The 16,447-nt window shown below is 46.5% G+C and overlaps 1 protein-coding gene across 2 annotated transcripts; it reads left to right on the top strand.

Moving 5' to 3' along the window:
• The first annotated feature begins 1,228 nt into the window (after positions 1 to 1,228).
• On the top strand, positions 1,229 to 15,264 carry CHAF1B (chromatin assembly factor 1 subunit B). Of its 2 annotated transcripts, none has more exons than XM_032681137.1 (14): positions 1,229 to 1,287; positions 1,746 to 1,876; positions 3,684 to 3,816; positions 3,948 to 4,065; positions 5,360 to 5,463; positions 6,638 to 6,734; positions 8,133 to 8,217; positions 9,196 to 9,289; positions 10,489 to 10,558; positions 10,687 to 10,778; positions 11,807 to 11,969; positions 12,562 to 12,987; positions 13,756 to 13,847; positions 14,306 to 15,264. In XM_032681137.1, the coding sequence occupies exons 2-14, from the start codon at positions 1,751 to 1,753 to the stop codon at positions 14,422 to 14,424; spliced, it is 1,719 nt and encodes a 572-aa protein (XP_032537028.1). In that variant the 5' UTR covers positions 1,229 to 1,287; positions 1,746 to 1,750; the 3' UTR covers positions 14,425 to 15,264. The 2 variants fall into 2 exon arrangements, with proteins under 2 accessions (XP_032537028.1, XP_032537027.1); XM_032681136.1 differs by lacking the exon at positions 1,229 to 1,287 and adding an exon at positions 1,402 to 1,623.
• The last annotated feature ends 1,183 nt before the right edge of the window (positions 15,265 to 16,447 follow it).

The following is a 16,447-nucleotide window of genomic DNA, read 5'->3' on the forward strand; positions in this document are numbered from 1 at the left end:
AAACTCTCTAATTGTTTGTGGACTCTCTGACTCTTGTCGCTTCTTCCCACCACAAGGATTTACAACTCTCGGCTGCTCCCTTTCCCTTATGGCTGGGTCGGCACAACCTGGTCACAAAAGATGCTGAGTTTTCCAGTCCTGCTGTCTGTTCCTGGCTCTTCTCAGGAGCAAGGCGGGTGTTGGCAGCAGAAATAACCAGGGAATCACAGAATATCCTGAGCTGGGAGGGACCCCCAAGGATCACCCAGTCCAAGGCCTGGCCCTGCCCAGGACACCCCAACACTCCCCCCTGTCCCTCAGAGCGTTGTCCAAACCCTCCTGGAGCTCTGGCAGCCTTGGGGCCGTGCCCACTGCCCTGGGGAGCCTGGGCAGTGCCCACCACCCTGTGGGGGAAGAACCTTGTGCTGAGATCCACCCTGAGCCTGCCCTGTCCCAGCTCCAGCCCTTCCCTGGGTCCTGTCCCTGCTCCCAGCGAGCCGAGATCGGGGCCTGAGGGAACAGAGACTCCTCTCCAGATTTCCTGACCCCATCTCCATCTTGTCCAGCACCTCTCAGGAATGGGACAGCACACAGGGAAACTGTAGAAAACCTTGGATTTATTCTTGCCTCGTTTCCCTGGCACAACCACAATCTCCTGTGTGTCCAACACCACCCAGGCAGGTGCCCCCGTGGTGATTGAGGCTGGAACTGCCCAATTCCTCACCCAGGGGGACACATTTTTAGGACTTTTGCTTAATTGGACCTTGCCTGGAAATATTTCCTTTTTTAAGAAGGAGAAGAAGATGAAACCATATCATTTGTTCAGCAGCAAGAAGCGCATGAAACAGTAACACCACCAGTGCAGGGTGGGCGATTTCCCTATTCTGGGTATTAACACGGAGAAAAACAATACAACTGTGGGTTTTTTATGGCCCCTCGACCTCCACGAAATCGAAGGTTCCCATCACACGCTCTGCTGCCGGGATCTAAATTATTCCTCCTCGGCAACCTGAGGACGGGAACAGGGGAATTCTGCACGACAACAGGGCGTTTACGCTGGCGAAGCGCAGCGACGCCCGTTAAATCAAAAAAAAAAAATAAATAAAAATCTGTTATTTTGAGGACAGGCGAGCACCGGACTTTTTCAGGTTTTAGCTTTATTTGGATGGGGTTTTTTTGCCTCTGTCCCGTCGCCGCGAGTCCCTGAGGCGGCTGAGGCGGCGCGCGGGGCGGGCGCGCGCATGCGCGGAGTGGGGACGAGGGGGCGGGAAAGGCGGGAGCGCGCGGGAGCCGCTCGGCCCGGGGACGGTGAGGGGGAAGGAGGGGGGGGATGTGTCCCGTGTCTGTGTGGGAGGGGGATCCGTACCGGGATTTGGGGATCCCGGCGTGTGGGGAGCGCGTTCGGGGGGGTCCCCGGGGCTCAGGGGAGCGGCCAGCGGCGCCTCTGCCCCCCGCGCCGGGCCGCCCGTAACCGGGCGCTGTGTGGGTTGTTACCCCAGCGGGGTTTTCTTCCTTTGTGCCTTTCTACCCATGGTGGGGTGGGCCGAGAGACAGGGCTTTATATTCTTGTCCTGCAGTCCCGAAACTGGCGCATTAGCCGTACTCAGTCTTAACTTTTAGGAATGGCCTTCCTCAAAGCATCCTGTCATTCCCTGCTGGGAAGTTGCGGGGTGTGACAGCGGTGCCTGCGAAATGTGCGGGAAGTTTGATGGCCGGAGCCCTAAGGAGCAAGAACTGAGGTGGGCTTTTGCTCTTGTTTTCTTCAGCGGACATGAAGGTCATCACCTGCGAAATCGTGTGGCACAATAAGGAGCCTGTTTACAGCCTGGACTTCCAGCACGGGGCGGATGGGAAGATCAATCGTTTGGCCTCGGCAGGGGTGGACACGGCTGTGAGGGTGAGTTCGGCTGCTTTGGTCGGGGTTTAGGCACTAGAAGGGACTCTGAGGTCTCCCTGGAGCCTTCTCCACTCTGAACACCCCCAGCTCTCCCAGCGTGTCTCCACAGCAACTTTGTGCTCCAGCCCTTTGATCATCTTCTTGAGTTCTCCTTGAGTTCTGCTGCTGAGTGTCAAAGTGTTATTTGTGGAAAATTACCTCCTTAGCTGCTGGCTGCTGTACTGGAGTAGTGCTAATGGAGGGCACAGACCTGTGGGTCAGTAAGAAACAACTAATTTTAATTTCTTCACGTTCCTCACAGTTGAATTTTGTCTGCCATGTTATGAGTAGTCACTCAGCAGTGTGAGGTCTTTGTACAGCCTTTTTCATTCACCTTCAGCTTTATCTCTCCTCAGTCATTTGTGTTGGTGCTTGCACACTTTGTTTCCCAGTTGTTCATCCTTTTGAGAGTCCCTAAGGAAAATGTTGACTAGCACAAGTCCCCAGAGATGTGGCTGTAGGAACCACCTCTGCAAAATCAGGCAGTTCTTTCTCATCTTTTGAATTCTTAATGCACATGAAAGAAGGAAGAAATTCTTTTCCAAATGGGGGTGGGGAGGCCCTGGCCCAGGTTGCCCAGAGAAGCTGTGGCTGCCCCTGGATCCCTGGAAGTGTCCAAGGCCAGGCTGGACGGGGCTCAGAGCAACCTGGGCTGGTGGAAGGTGTCCCTGCCCATGGCAGGGGGTGGGACTGGATGAGCTTTAATGTCCCTTCCAACCCAAACCATTCTGTGATTCTACTTTGGGAAATCAATTTAATTTATTGCCAGTTGATAACAGAGGAGGATAGTGAGAAATAAGAAAACTAAAAGCACCTTCCCTTCACCCCCTCCCTTCCTTCCAGACTCAGCTTCATTCCTGCCTTTTCCATCTCCTCCCTCCTCACACCTTTCCCTGCTCCAATGTGGAGTCCATCCCACAGGAGATGGTCCTCCAGGAACTTCTCAAACATGAGTCCTTCCCGTGGGCTGCAGTTTTACGGGAAGTTCTCCAGCGTGGGTCCATTTCCACAGGGTCAGTCCTTCAGGAACAATGTGGGTCCCCCACAGGGTCACAAGTCCTGCCAGCAAACCTGCAGGGTTCATCCCCCTGCTCCAGTGTGGGCTCCTCCAGGGGCTGCAGGTGGATCTCTGCTCCCTGTGGAGTCCCTGGGCTGCAGGGGCACGGCTGCCTCACCATGGGCTGATGGAAGTGGGGATTGCAGAAGTGGTGAAGCTGCACCTCGAGTCCTGTGCTCTGGTCTGGGCCCCTCACTTCCAAAAGGACATTTGAGGGGCTGGAGTGTGTCTGGAGAAGGGAACGGAGCTGGGGAAGGGTCTGGAGAACGTGTCCTGTGAGGAGCAGCTGAGGGAGCTGGGGGGGTTTATCTGGAGAAGAGGAGGCTCAGGGGGGACCTCATTGCTCTCCCCAACTCCCTGACAGGAGGGGGCAGGGAGGGGGGGTCGGGCTCTGCTGCCATGTCCTGAGGGAAAGGAGGAGAGGAAATGGCCTCAAACTGCACCAGGGCAGGTTCAGATCAGAGATTAGGAAAAAAACTTTCCCTGCCAGAGTGATCAGGCCTTGGAATAAGTGTCCCAGGGAGGTGGTGGAGTCCCTGTGTCTGGGAGTGTCGCAGAGGTGTCTGGATGTGTCCCTTGGGGACGTGGATTCGGGGTGATTGTTGTGGTGCTGGGGTGGGACTGGACGATCCTGGAGGTCTCTCCCAGCCTTGCTGACGCTGTGACACTGCCCCTTGGCCCTCCAAACTTCCGTGACGCTTCTGTAAGCAGATCTGGAAGGTGGAGAAAGGTCCGGACGGCAAAGCCATCGTGGAATTCCTGTCCAACCTGGCCCGGCACACCAAGGCCGTCAACGTTGTGCGCTTCTCTCCGAGCGGCGAGATCCTGGCGTCCGGGGGAGACGGTGAGAGCTGCCCCTCGTGGGTCTTGTGCAGGATGATCGTGCTGCTGGATCCCATGAAACGCATGAACGAAACAGGGAGTGGGGGAGAGAGAGGAGCTTCAGCTCATTTCTTCATCTCATTTCTTCCACAGATGCTGTTATTTTGCTGTGGAAGCTGAACGACAGCAAGGAGTTGGAGCCGCTGGTTTTTCAGGATGAGGATGAAGCTCAGCTCAACAAGGAGAACTGGGCAGTGGTTAAAACCTTAAGGTAGCTCGTTATTTTGTGAGCCTGCTTTTCTCTTCAGTGTTTTTGGGTCCCCAGTGGCTTTTGTCGTGTGGTGCAGTCTTCAGTGTCTGCAGAAATTCAGTGCTCTCTAAGATTTGCTTGCTCTATTATTAATCCTTAGAAGCCCCCCTTGAGAGGGCACATAAAAAGAATAGAGAGGGATGTTTTATACACACAGAGAGTGACAGAACAAAAGGGAATGGTCTAAAACTGGCAGGGGGCAGGGTTAGATTAGATATTAGAAAGAAATTCTTCCCTGTGAGGATGGGGAGGCCCTGGCACAGGTTGCCCAGAGAAGCTGTGGCTGCTCCTGAATCCCTGGAAGTGTCCCAAGGCCAGGTGGGAGGGGTTTGGAGCAACCTGGGCTAGTGGAAGGTGTCCCTGCCCATGGCAGGGGGTGAGAACTGGATCATCTTTAAAGTCCCTTCCAACCCAAACCAGTCTGTGATTCTCTGATTTTATTGTATTTAACTTATTCCTCTATACTTTTTTTCTGTGACATCTTCAGTCAAGGCAGAAGTCATAACTCACACACTCTGAAATTGGTTCCTGAGATTTGCAGTCCCTTAGAGCTCAGCACAGAAATACATAAAAGAAATGTGAAGTTTTATTTACTGGCTTTATAGTGGAAATTTTGATCTTTATTAAGGCCAAGAGCATCAGTAGATAAAATGATTGATGCAATTACAGCTGTTGTTTCAAGTGTACCACAGTTAATAAAATATGCACAGTACATGCTGAGGCTGAGTAAATTTAGCTGACAGTGGCCAAGGCATCAAAACATCACTGGCAGTTGAACTACAGCTGTTCTCACAAAATAAAAAATGAAAAGTAACTCTGCTCTCCATAACTGAAACATTCCTGGCAGCTGCTGAGGTTGGTTGTGAGAACAATTCCAGAAGCCCTGGTGGGATTGCTTGAAGTACCAGCAGGATCCTTTAGGAACATTTATCTCTTAAAAGCAAAGAAACAACCCAAATTTTCAAATACGTGAAGTTGCCATACTATGTGATAACTCTTCAAACAACAGGCAATAAAAATGGGTTTTGATGGAGCCCTTTAGCTGGTTCCAGGATGTTTACCACCTTCTGAACATGGAAGGGATATTTTAACAGCTGAAAACCATGTTGTTTGTTTTATTTCAGTGATGCTTTATTTGTCTCTTGATTTATTTTTTCTTTAATTTTTTTTTTACCTAAAAATGCCTTAAACTCTTGTTTACACGTAGCTGCTAATTATCAAATTAACAATTGCTTTCCTCTCCTCTGGCTTCCAGAGGCCACTTGGAAGATGTGTATGATATTTGTTGGACCTCTGATGGAAATTACATGGCCTCTGCTTCTGTGGATAACACAGCTATAATGTGGGATGTCAATAAAGGTAAATGCTACGTTTATTTATTTATCCCTTTCATCTCCAGAGCTGGTGGAAGAGCCTCGTGGGATTTACCAAGAAATTGGAAACATCTTTTTCATGTTTGGGGTTTTTTTTATTTTTTTTTAGTGATTAGTTTTTCTGAGTCTGATTTTTCTGGGATTGTGAGGCTGATAGCCCAGCTATATAAAAAAAAATATATTTTATATATATATATAAATATATATTATATATATATAATATATATATTATATATATTATATATATTATATATATTATATATATTATATACATAAATACAAATCTATCTATCTATCTATCTCTCTCTATATAATATAGATATATAGATATCCTCAGACCAGCAAATTTGACATATCAATAACCCCTTCACCTTGGAGTGTTCATAATGAACTTTACCCAATTTTTTCACTCAGAACTCATGAATAAACAGCTCCTTGCTTTACTCCACACCCCAACAAACCAACTTGTGGCCTTCCAGTACCTGAAGGAGCCATCAAGAAAAGATGGAGAGAGACTGTTTAGGGCCTGGAGTGAGAGGACAAGGGGGAATGGCTTCAAACTGGCACAGAGTGGATTTGGATTAGATATTAGGAAGGAATTCTTGGCTGGGAGGGTGGGGAGGGGCTGGGATAGAATTCCCAGAGAAGCTGTGGCTGCCCCTGGATCCCTGGAAGTGTCCAAGGCCAGGTTGGATAAACTTGGAGCAACCTGGGCTGGTGGAAGGTGTCCCTGCCCATGGCAGGGAGTTGGAACTGGATCATCTTTAAAGTCCCTGCCACCCAAACCATTCCATGATTCCATGATTTAATGATCTTGGTGAAAAATGGGAAGCAATACAGGATTCAGACTCAGTTTTGCAAGATGTGACTTTTTTTAAACTCCATTGAGTATAAAACAGTTGTGTTCATTCCCATCTCACTGCAGTGGGATTGGAAATCCTTGAGTTACAAACTTACAGGATGTCCTGTAGAAATGAGTCATCTGAGTTATTTTGTAGCAAACAAGCCTTAAACTGGACTTTAAAAGCAACTGTTTCTTCTATTTTTTCCAGCTACCGTCAAATTAACACTTTAATTTTTTGTCTTGTTTTATTTCTGAAACGAAGAAATGTTTTACAACACGTTTGAGCTTGGGATCTGAAAGCTGTTTGTAATTCCAGGACAGAAGGTTTCAATATTTAATGAGCACAAGAGTTATGTCCAAGGAGTAACCTGGGATCCTCTAGGCCAGTACATTGCAACCCTGAGTTGTGACAGGTGAGCTGCTGGTCTGTGTTTTAATAATTAACATAAATAATAAAATATTCATATTAATTAATATTCTTTCTCAATGGAGGATGAATTAAAAGGAAATGCAGCAGATACATGTGACTTTTTTAGTTTTATTCAGATTGTTCTGCAAGGAGGTTGATGTGAAAGTAAAATGATACTTTGCTTAATTTTTTCCTTGTGGTAAACGATGCCTGTGAATGGGAGTGTCCTCTCTTGGCAGCAAATAAGCTTAACATGGATTTGTGTAGGAATTTTTCTTCAGGAAATAAGTTTTCATGTTGTTGGTTGTTGCTGATACCAAATATATCTTAAGCCAGCATAACTCAGGGAAGGTCAGAGCTGGGAGGTGGGATGGGCACTTGGGTTTGCTTGGGCTCCCACTGTCCTGGTGAGGTGAAGTCAGGGGAGTTCCAGCATTCTGTGCAGAGATGTGCTCCAGGTTTCATCTGTTCCAAAGGAAATGAACCCTGGAAGTGTCCAAGGCCAGGTTGGACAGGGCTTGGAGCAACCTGGGCTGGTGGAAGGTGTCCCTGCCCATGGCAGGGGGTTGGAACTGGAGGATCTTTAAGGTCCCTTCCAACCCAAACCATTCTGGGATTCCATGATTCATGGAGATGTAGTTCACTGTCTTTCTGGGATGAATTCCCACTCTGCAGGAACCTCCAGGACAGGTAGGAACAGCCTGGCAGTTCCCTGTCTGCTCATTCCCGTTTTCCTCCATGAATCCATGTGCTGGTAACTTCACAAACCTTATTGAGTCAAAGCATTGTCAGGGATTCACTGGTTATTTTAGGCATTAAAACACATCCCCCAGGTGATGTCTTGTGAGGAGGATTTTAATTAATGGGTGATTGTCATTTACTGAGAAGGGAGGTCCTGGGGCATTATGTGAGACTTGGGGTGAAAGGAAGCTGTTCATAGCCACCAGGATGATCAGAGGGATAGAGATCCTGTCCTATGAGGAAAGGCTGGGAGAGCTGGGATTGTTCAGCCTGGAAAAGACAAGCTTTGGGGTGACCTGATTGTGGCCTTGCAGGGCCTGAAGGAGCTGCAAGAAAGATGGAGAGAGACTATTTCCAAGGGCTGGAGGGACAGGACAAGGGGAATGGCTTCAAACTGCCAGAGAGTACGATTAGATGGGATATTGGGAAGGAATTCTTCCATGTGAGGGTGGTGAGGGTCTGGCATAGAATTCCCAGAGAAGCTGTGGCTGCCCCTGGATCCCTGGAAGTGTCCAAGGCCAGGTTGGATAAACTTGGAGCAACCTGGGCTGGTGGAAGGTGTCCCTGCCCATGGCAGGGGTGGCACTGGGTGGGCTTTAAGGTCCCTTGGCAGTGAGTGGTTTGTGTTGCAGTGCCAGCTGACTGTGCTCTCACCACGCAGGGTCCTGCGGGTGTACAGCACCCAGACCAAGAGAGTGGCATTCAATGTCACCAAGATGCCATCTGGAGCAGGAGCTGAAGGAGAGGTACGTTGTTCTGCTGGGACTGGAGAATTGTGCTGGGGGATATTTTTCCATGAGTTTTGTGTTCCATGAAACCAAAAGGGCAAGAATTTGCCATTCCTGTGATCCATGTAACTAACACAAGGTTGGAAGCGACCTTCAGGATCACCCAGTCCCACCATCACCACCAGAATCACCCCTAATCCATATCCCCAAAAACTTCTTGCAAGTTAATCTGATCAAAGCAGCCACACAATGCCTTTGGTTGTCAGTGTTTATAATGCTTTGGAAAAATACCATGTGTGGTGGATTTTTAACAGGAAAAACTTCAAGCATGTCTACCAGTAGCTGTAAGTTTATTCATGGATATGACATAGCAATAATATTTTTAAAGTTAGCAGCCTGAAGTTTTCCAGAAGGTAGGCTGATTTTTAAGAAAAACATGACTTAGGGAAAAATTCAGGAAATTCTCTCTAAGAGAGAAAACAAAGGGCTTCTTTTCACCAAAACAGTTCTAAGTGATAATAAAATAACACCTCCAAGCTGGCTATAACCTTTTTAATTCCTTCTGTTCGTTCTTTTTTCTTTTTTTGGGGAAAGCATTTGTTAGAGTTTTATGGAGACTGAAGACCAGGCTTGAGAGCAGGCAGTTTGCCCTTAGAGAAGTTTCTCTTTCAACCTCTAATACTGGAGTTAAAATTAAGTGCCTGAGGAACAGGCCCTCACACTGACTGTTAAATAATGTTGTTCTCCAGGTTCTGACTATTTTTGGGATTACTGGTCTGCTCTGGGAGTGTTTTGTTCAGCCGAAGAGGGATCAGGGCCTGTTTTTCTTAACTGTGAAGAATTTATAGCAGAGCAGAAAGTTTGGAGGAGCCGTGGTTCCTTCAAACATTTTCTCTTAAAAGTTCTACTGGGTTGAGTTGTGCAACTGGATGTTTCCTCTCCCTGGAATTCCAGCTTCATGACACTCCTGGCAACCCTGTTTTCCCTGTTTTGCAGGCCAGGAGCTACCGGATGTTCCACGACGACAGCATGAAGTCCTTCTTCCGGCGGCTCAGCTTCACTCCTGACGGCTCCTATTTGCTCACTCCAGGTATGGGAACAAGGGCTGTGGCTGAGGTGGTGTCACAGCATCATCCAAGCTGGAAAACAGCTCCAAGATCTGGAAAACAGCCCCGAGATCATCGAGTCCAACCTGTGGCGGCAACGGGAATGGGGGACACGGACACGGGAATGGGGGACACGGACACGGGAATGGGGGACACGGACACGGCCCCTCCTGGCAGGCGGGGCTGGGATGAGGGGTGGGACAAGGTGTGGGATCACTGTCGGTGCCAAACACAAACACAGGGTCACTCAGGTTGGAAAAGACCTCCAAGATCATCCAGTCCACCCTATGGATCCATCCCCACCTTGTCCCCCAGCCCAGAGCACTGAGTGCCACGGCCAGGCCTTCCTGGGACACCTCCAGGGATGGGCACTCCAAACCTCCCTGGGCAGCCCCTGCCAAGGCCTGACCACCCTTTCCAGCAAGAAATTCCTCCTCCTGTCCAACCTGAGCCTCCCCTGGCACAGCTGGAGGCCGTTCCCTCTCCTCCTGTCCCTTGTTCCCTGGCAGCAGAGCCCGACCCCCCCCGGCTCCCCCCTCCTGTCAGGGGGTTGCAGAGCCAGAAGGTCCCCCCTGAGCCTCCTTTTCTCCAGGCTGAGCCTCCCCAGCTCCCTCTCTAATTTGTTCTAGTTTGAATGTGCCTCAATATTGCTTTCTAACTGCTCAGGGATGCTCATTTATCCTAATAATGTCATTCCTCATTCTCCCTGCTGAAGAAAACACAGTGCTCCTTTAGCACTCCATAACATCAACTTCCTCCTGCGATAAAAATGAGATTTATAAAGCTTTTCTGAACTGAAACACGTAAATTGCAACACCAGAACTCTGTTAAAAGAGAAACAAAGGATAGTGAGTGGTTTCTTTTAACTGATCCCTCTTTGTTTGTGTCCTTCCTTAAGAACATTCTGCAGCCAGACTAAAAAACAGCACTGCAAGGAGGGGATCGGGGTACAAGCACTGCTTTTATAGATGTCTGGCAGCACCAAAAAGAAGCTTTGAAGGGGGGGAAGTATAAAAAGGAAACAAAACCAGCGCTAAATAAATATTTGGGATGCCTTTTTAAATTGTGTTGGGGTGCTTTTGCCCGACTGACAAGCCTGATTCCCGAGAAGCTGAATGGTTATGGACATCAAGTGGGTGCTCAGGACCTTCCTGAGTGACGTTGTAACCTTTTATTTTCTCAGCTGGCTGCGTGGAATCGGGAGAAAACGTTACCAACACCACCTATGTCTTCTCCAGGAACAACCTTAAAAGGTAAAGAGTTTAATAAGATTTAAAAACGTGTGGTTTTATTTAAAAAAAAAAAAAAAAAAAAAAAAAAGAAAAAAAACCCCTGAAACAGTGGAGCTGTGTTTCCTGAACCCCCTGATTCTTTCTGAAAGGCCTGTGGGTCACCTGCCTTGTCCTGGGAAGGGAACTCTGGCCGTTCGCTGCTGCCCAGTCTACTTCGAGTTGAGAGGAGCATTTAACAAAGGTACTGTAAGTCCTTCAGGGAGTATGAATTTCCAGCAAATGTGGGAAAGGGCCAGTCTGGCTGTTTACTATTTTTATGCCTCAGCCTTTTAACATTCCACTAAGACAGTGCTGTGCCACATCTTAGGAGCTGTTTCCTGATTCTTAAGACCCTCAGTTCACCTTAAGCACCTCGTGAGTAGCTTTTGATAGAGTGGATAAACGTTGTTAGTTGTTACTCGGCCTCTCAAGCTACAGAAACGCTGTTTAATGTTTTTCTTTTGTGTTGAAAATAAATAACTCGGTTTAGCACTAAAGGAGTGATCCGGTGAAATATTTTCTCTCAGTCTCAATTGCCCACATCAGAGAAGCACCAGAGAGCTGATGTTTGTTCAAGGAAGCCAAACCTGAAGCAGTTGCTGGTGTTACTGGCCAGAGCAGGAATTCTGAGGTGGGGAAAGGGTTGTATGAAGTGGCACAAGAACTTACCTGGGGATTGAAGTTCAGCCTTGCTGTGAGCCCAGTGGGCCCAGGAGGGTTTATGTTTTAACAAGACCACTGTTACTCTGGTGAAAAGGCAGAGCTTTGCTCCTTTCTTTAGAGGGTCAATTTGGAGTGTTCCCTAGAGGATTTAAAGACTACCTGTTGTATTTTTATCGTGATCTTTAGATCCCCTGTAAGGGTGTGTTGCAAAGGAAGGAGATGAGTGTCTGCATTTGTCTCTGGAGCTGCTCTAAAGGGAGACTGTAAAACTAAACTTCATATAAATATACTGAAAAATTTCAGCTGGAAAATATAGGACAAACTTTACAAAATAATAGCAATCCAGAGGGGAAAAAGCTTCTGCCAACTTCTCTTCAGTTAAGACAACAGGGGACAAACTTCAGGCAACAGAAATGTTGTACTTGACATTAAACTACACATTTTATACAAGTGCTGTCTTCTCAGTGCATATCTAATCAATAATATCATCTTTATTATATCTGCAGTCACAACCTTGCAATAAATGCAGGAGAGAATTCTCAGTGTGTTCATTTCTTTGCTCTCTAGATGAGATCAGTCAGAAATCGTGCCCTGCTCTGTTTAACCTGCCCTATCGACTGGTGTTTGCTGTGGCCTCAGAAGATTCTGTGCTTTTTTATGACACTGAGCAGTCCTTCCCCTTTGGTTATGTCTCTAACATCCATTATCACACCCTGAGTGACATTTCCTGGTAAGTAATTGTTCTATTCCTGGTGCTCGTTGTGAGAGGGGAAATTCCCTTTTTTCCGTGTCCAAGTTCCGTGAGGCATCTTTTGGGTTTATATTTAATTTGTGACATATGTGTGGTCACTGTCATCAGGGTCTGAACAGCAAGCACCTGTTAACTGGAGAATTATGGTTCTTAATTAATTGGGGAAAAAGGTGCAAGTTCCCTGTGAAAATGAACGTGGTAAATGCCCATGAAAAGTCCTCGTTGTTCAGGCAGCGTGACTGGGAATAATTCAATTGTTTGGAGGTTTTGGAAGTCACCTGAGTTCAGGTTTCTGTGCTCTGGTCAAAATCTGCTTTATCTGCACAATCCTGCTTCGTGGTTCTGCACATATGGGACAAAGTCATTGGTCTGACTCCCCACTTTTAATTTAATGTGGGAAATTAGAAAACTGAACCCATTCGGGATATCCCGCTCTGCTGCTCAGGGCTTAAATGTACACATGGACTTGGGGAAGGAAGGGTGAAAAGACAGGGACAACATGAGGGTGTGAGGGTTGGAAAAAAAAGTTCTGGCCTTGAATTTTACTGGCAAAACAATAAATCCCAAATAGGTCCAGCGACGGATCCTTCCTGGCTATTTCCTCCACGGATGGATACTGTTCCTTCGTCACCTTCGAGAAGGATGAGCTGGGAATTCCACTGAAGGAGAAGCCCCAGATCAGTGTCAGGACTCCTGGTGCGACAGAGAAGAAGGTGATGAAGAAGAGCCAGTCCCACAAATCCACCTCCCCGGGCTCCAGGCTGGCCGAGGGGACTCCTCCCGGCAGGAGCAGCGATCCCAGCCCTGCCAACCCCCAGCCCAGAACACCCGGCGCCGCCAGCAGGGACTCGCCTTCCACTCCTGTTGGCACCAAAAACGTTCCAGCCTCGTCCTCGGAGGAGAGGAGGAGCAGCCAGGCAGCCACCCCCAGCACTGGGGCCAAGCAGCCCCGCAGGGTTGCCCTCAACACTTTACAGGCCTGTTTCAAGGCGCCCAGGTGAGATTTATGTGGCCCTTCCCGGTCGTAAACGCCGAGACGAGCTGGGCTTGTGCCACGTTCAAAGGTTGGGGTTTAGACAGAAATTCCCAGCCCTGGGTCTTGGTGGGAGCTGCCTTGACGTGGAACTTTTTTGTTCTAGTTCTGGAGGAGCTCAGGATGCCTCCTGAACCCTGAATGTGCAGCTTTTGGATTTCTGCCTGAATTGTGAGGCAGTGGCAGAGTTCACCTGATGGCTGTGCCGTGGCCATATGGCAGAAATAGGGGGCTGTCTTGGGCCAGGAGTTGGACTTGGATGATCCTTGTGCATCCTTTCCAACTTGGAATATCCTGGGGTTCTGCCTTCAGGTCCCACTGTCTGTACAAAAATGGTACCTGAAGCCTTCAGCTGGCAAGACCCTTCAGATGTTAGTATTTAAATATTAAGTATTTAAATATTAGATAGAAATTATTCCCTGTGAGAATGATGAGGCCCTGGCCCAGGTTGCCCAGAGAAGCTGTGGCTGCCCCTGGATCCCTGGAAGTGCCCAAGGCCAGGTTGGATGTGTCTTGGAGCAACCTGGGCTGGTGGAAGGTGTCCCTGCCCATGACAGGGGTTTGGAATGGGATCATGCTCCATTCAACATATAAAGAGAATTAAAAAAGTGCAGTAAAATATATCTGAGCTACCTTTACAATTAACTGATTCAATATGAATTAAACCTTTAAGTAAAATATTTGTGGAAATGATGTCCATAAAGCAACTGAACTATTTCTGCTTTTTTAAAGGAGAATAAACTTGATTTCATTGAAGCCAGATACACCCACCCCTGCAGACACAGACACAGCTCCTGGGCCTCCTTCCTCAGAGCAGGACCATGGTAAGCTTTTGTGGCTCTCAACATCCAGCCAAGTCTTTTGCCAATCAGTTTTTTCCATTATAGATTTATGTTATTAAAAAAAACCCCCAAACCCGGTTTTAAATTCTGAAACTTCTTCGTTGTCTCGATGTGTTTGAAAGGTGCTTTTGACAATACAAAATGTGTTCTCACTGTGGTGGTAGCTCTTGGGCAGCTGCTGTATGTCACTACAGGCTTTATAATAGTGAAATCAAGAATAAATTCACCTGGACTTGATGTTCTCCAGGTCCTACATGTGGGTTTTAAAGACCCTTAACCTTCCAGCATATCACTGTTTCAGGTGCTGGACTCTCTCAAACCAGGGTTTGGGTTTTTTTTTTTTAGTGAGTGCTGAATTGTTTGTGAATTCAGCAAACCAATTTACTTCATTAATCTGAATTTTCTCACCTTAAAATGATCTCCCTGTCTGCTTGTTTCAGAGAGGCTGTTGCCATCTGATGACAGTCTTCAAAATCCCCCAGCACCAAAACGTCCCAGGACTGAGGAAATGCCTCTTTCTACACCTGAACATCAAACCACCTCTGATCCAGACAAATAAGGGGCTGAGCTGATTCAAACAAAGAAGCTTTTAGCAGGCTCTTCACAGTCTGAAGTCAGTGCAGCCACATCTTGAGTGCATTTCTTTTTGCAGATGTTAAATCCTCAATTCCCAATTAAAGTTCCCTGTGAATATTTGCTGTGGCACTGTGAAGGACCTGCCAAGTAGAAGACACACAGGTTTCAGGAATGTAGTTTTTGCAGAAAGAAGAAATAAGCTGGGAAGTGACTTGAAGAAATGCCAGAGCTTAAGGAAATCAGGGAAATCTGGGTATTTAAAAAGCCATCCAGTAACCTGCAAGTCTCCATCAGAGTCCCTAAATTCGTGTTTACAAAGCATTATGTCTTCCAGTAACCTGTGTGGCACAAGAAGAATAGAATGTATTCATGGGATCTGATGTGGTTTAAGACCTAAAAAAAAGGAAAAAAAAAAAGAGGAAATTGTGTCATTCCAGCATTTTGGCTTCTTTGTTGAGCAGAGTGTCAAATAATTCCCCTCAGTAGCTGTGGAATGGGAGCTGATGGTCAGGGTGCAACACAGAGCAGGGCTGAGATGACTTCAACAGAAATGGGAAGATTGAACTGCAAGAAACAAGAAGGCAAAAGGAAGAGACCCTCTGGGGACCTGGTTTGGAATTAAACAGCAGGAAAAAAAGCTCTTCATTGTTTAGTTTCTGTGTTTAAAAACGAAATGCAGGCAGGAGATTTTCCTGAGGCAGCAGGATTTGAGTGCAGACATCAGAAATACCCCCTTTTTCCTTTTTCAAAACTTAACTCCCTGAGCCAATAAAATACACCACAATGTATGTATGTGTTCATATTAAACCTCTTTGACCTTTAATTCTTCCCTGGGTTTGGTTGTGTGATTAATTAGTGCTTGTTTTCTGTCATCTTTTAAGAGAGTGGACTAATACTTAGAAAAGCAGAAATAGTTTTATAAAGTGACTCAGAAGTTTGACACGGAGGAAATATTAACAAATACCTGTGTCAGTGTTTCAGATAAATGAATTGTGTTGTCTACAAAGAAATTACAACAATAATAAGCAAAGAGTCTTAGAAAATTCATGGTGGCTTGGTTTTCAGCCCCTTTATGTCCCAATTCTGCAATCTGTTATATTTATATATAAACATCCATTCTTTCCAAATAAATAGTTCCTGTTTTTTTCCAGCTTCCTTCTAAGAAGCCAGGGCTTGATTTCTTAGGAATTGTGTTTTATAATCACCTGAGGAAAGTTAATCCATGCCTTGAGAGCCTTTTTTCTGCTGGGAGATGCAAAATGATAAACCTGAAACCCCGACTTTTCCAAGAATGCCTTGGAATTTTTGGGCATCATTTCAGTCGAGCAGGTCCTTGAAGAGGGAAGGGGAGAAATAGGGAAGATCATCTCCAGTGTAACAGTTTAAACTCTCAGTCAATGACAGGTCTTTTCCTTGATTGAGTTACTGCTAATTAAAATCATGAGGATCATCTGCTCTTCAACAAAAACACGTGGAGGTCCCACCTTAAAATCCAAATATTTCCACGAGCCACTGCACTGACAAGGCCTTGTTTCACATGGATTCACAGGTAACTGCACTGGGGGTTTCAAATAGACTTTGCAGCTTTTTAGATGGGTCTCCAATAGATTTTGCAACTTTTTAGATGGGTTTCCAATAGATTTTGCAATTTTTAAGATGGGTAGGGATTCATGACTCATCTTGCTCCTGGAAAGACTTCCTGCTGTGTGATCATGGTTAGTTTTTAGACAACCAGACATGGTGCTATTGATGATAAATTTTTCTGCTCTCCATATATATATATATATATATTTATATATCTTGTAATTATTTAACCACTGCCTTTTGGTCAGAATTTGTTTGATACTTGTCTGTGGATTCAAAACAGACTCTGTATTTTGTATAAACACAGGGAGTGTGCATACAAACGTTGTTACCAACTAAATAGCATAAAATAAAAACTTGTTATCAAGAAGAGCAGCTTTTTGAAGTAACTTGTCTGTGTGTTTTCTGCTCTGGCAGTGTCA

The sequence above is a fragment of the Chiroxiphia lanceolata genome, chromosome 2 (genome assembly GCF_009829145.1).
Source record: "Chiroxiphia lanceolata isolate bChiLan1 chromosome 2, bChiLan1.pri, whole genome shotgun sequence".
Classification (NCBI taxonomy): Eukaryota; Metazoa; Chordata; class Aves; order Passeriformes; family Pipridae; genus Chiroxiphia; species Chiroxiphia lanceolata.

Coding starts and splice junctions, on each gene's coding strand:
- CHAF1B (XM_032681136.1), top strand. CDS start 1,602: ATGGCCTTCCTCAAAGCATCCT. Junction 1,624..1,745: donor GGCCTTCCTCAAAGCATCCT/GTCATTCCCTGC, acceptor TGTTTTCTTCAG/CGGACATGAAGGTCATCACC. Junction 8,218..9,195: donor GAGCAGGAGCTGAAGGAGAG/GTACGTTGTTCT, acceptor CCTGTTTTGCAG/GCCAGGAGCTACCGGATGTT.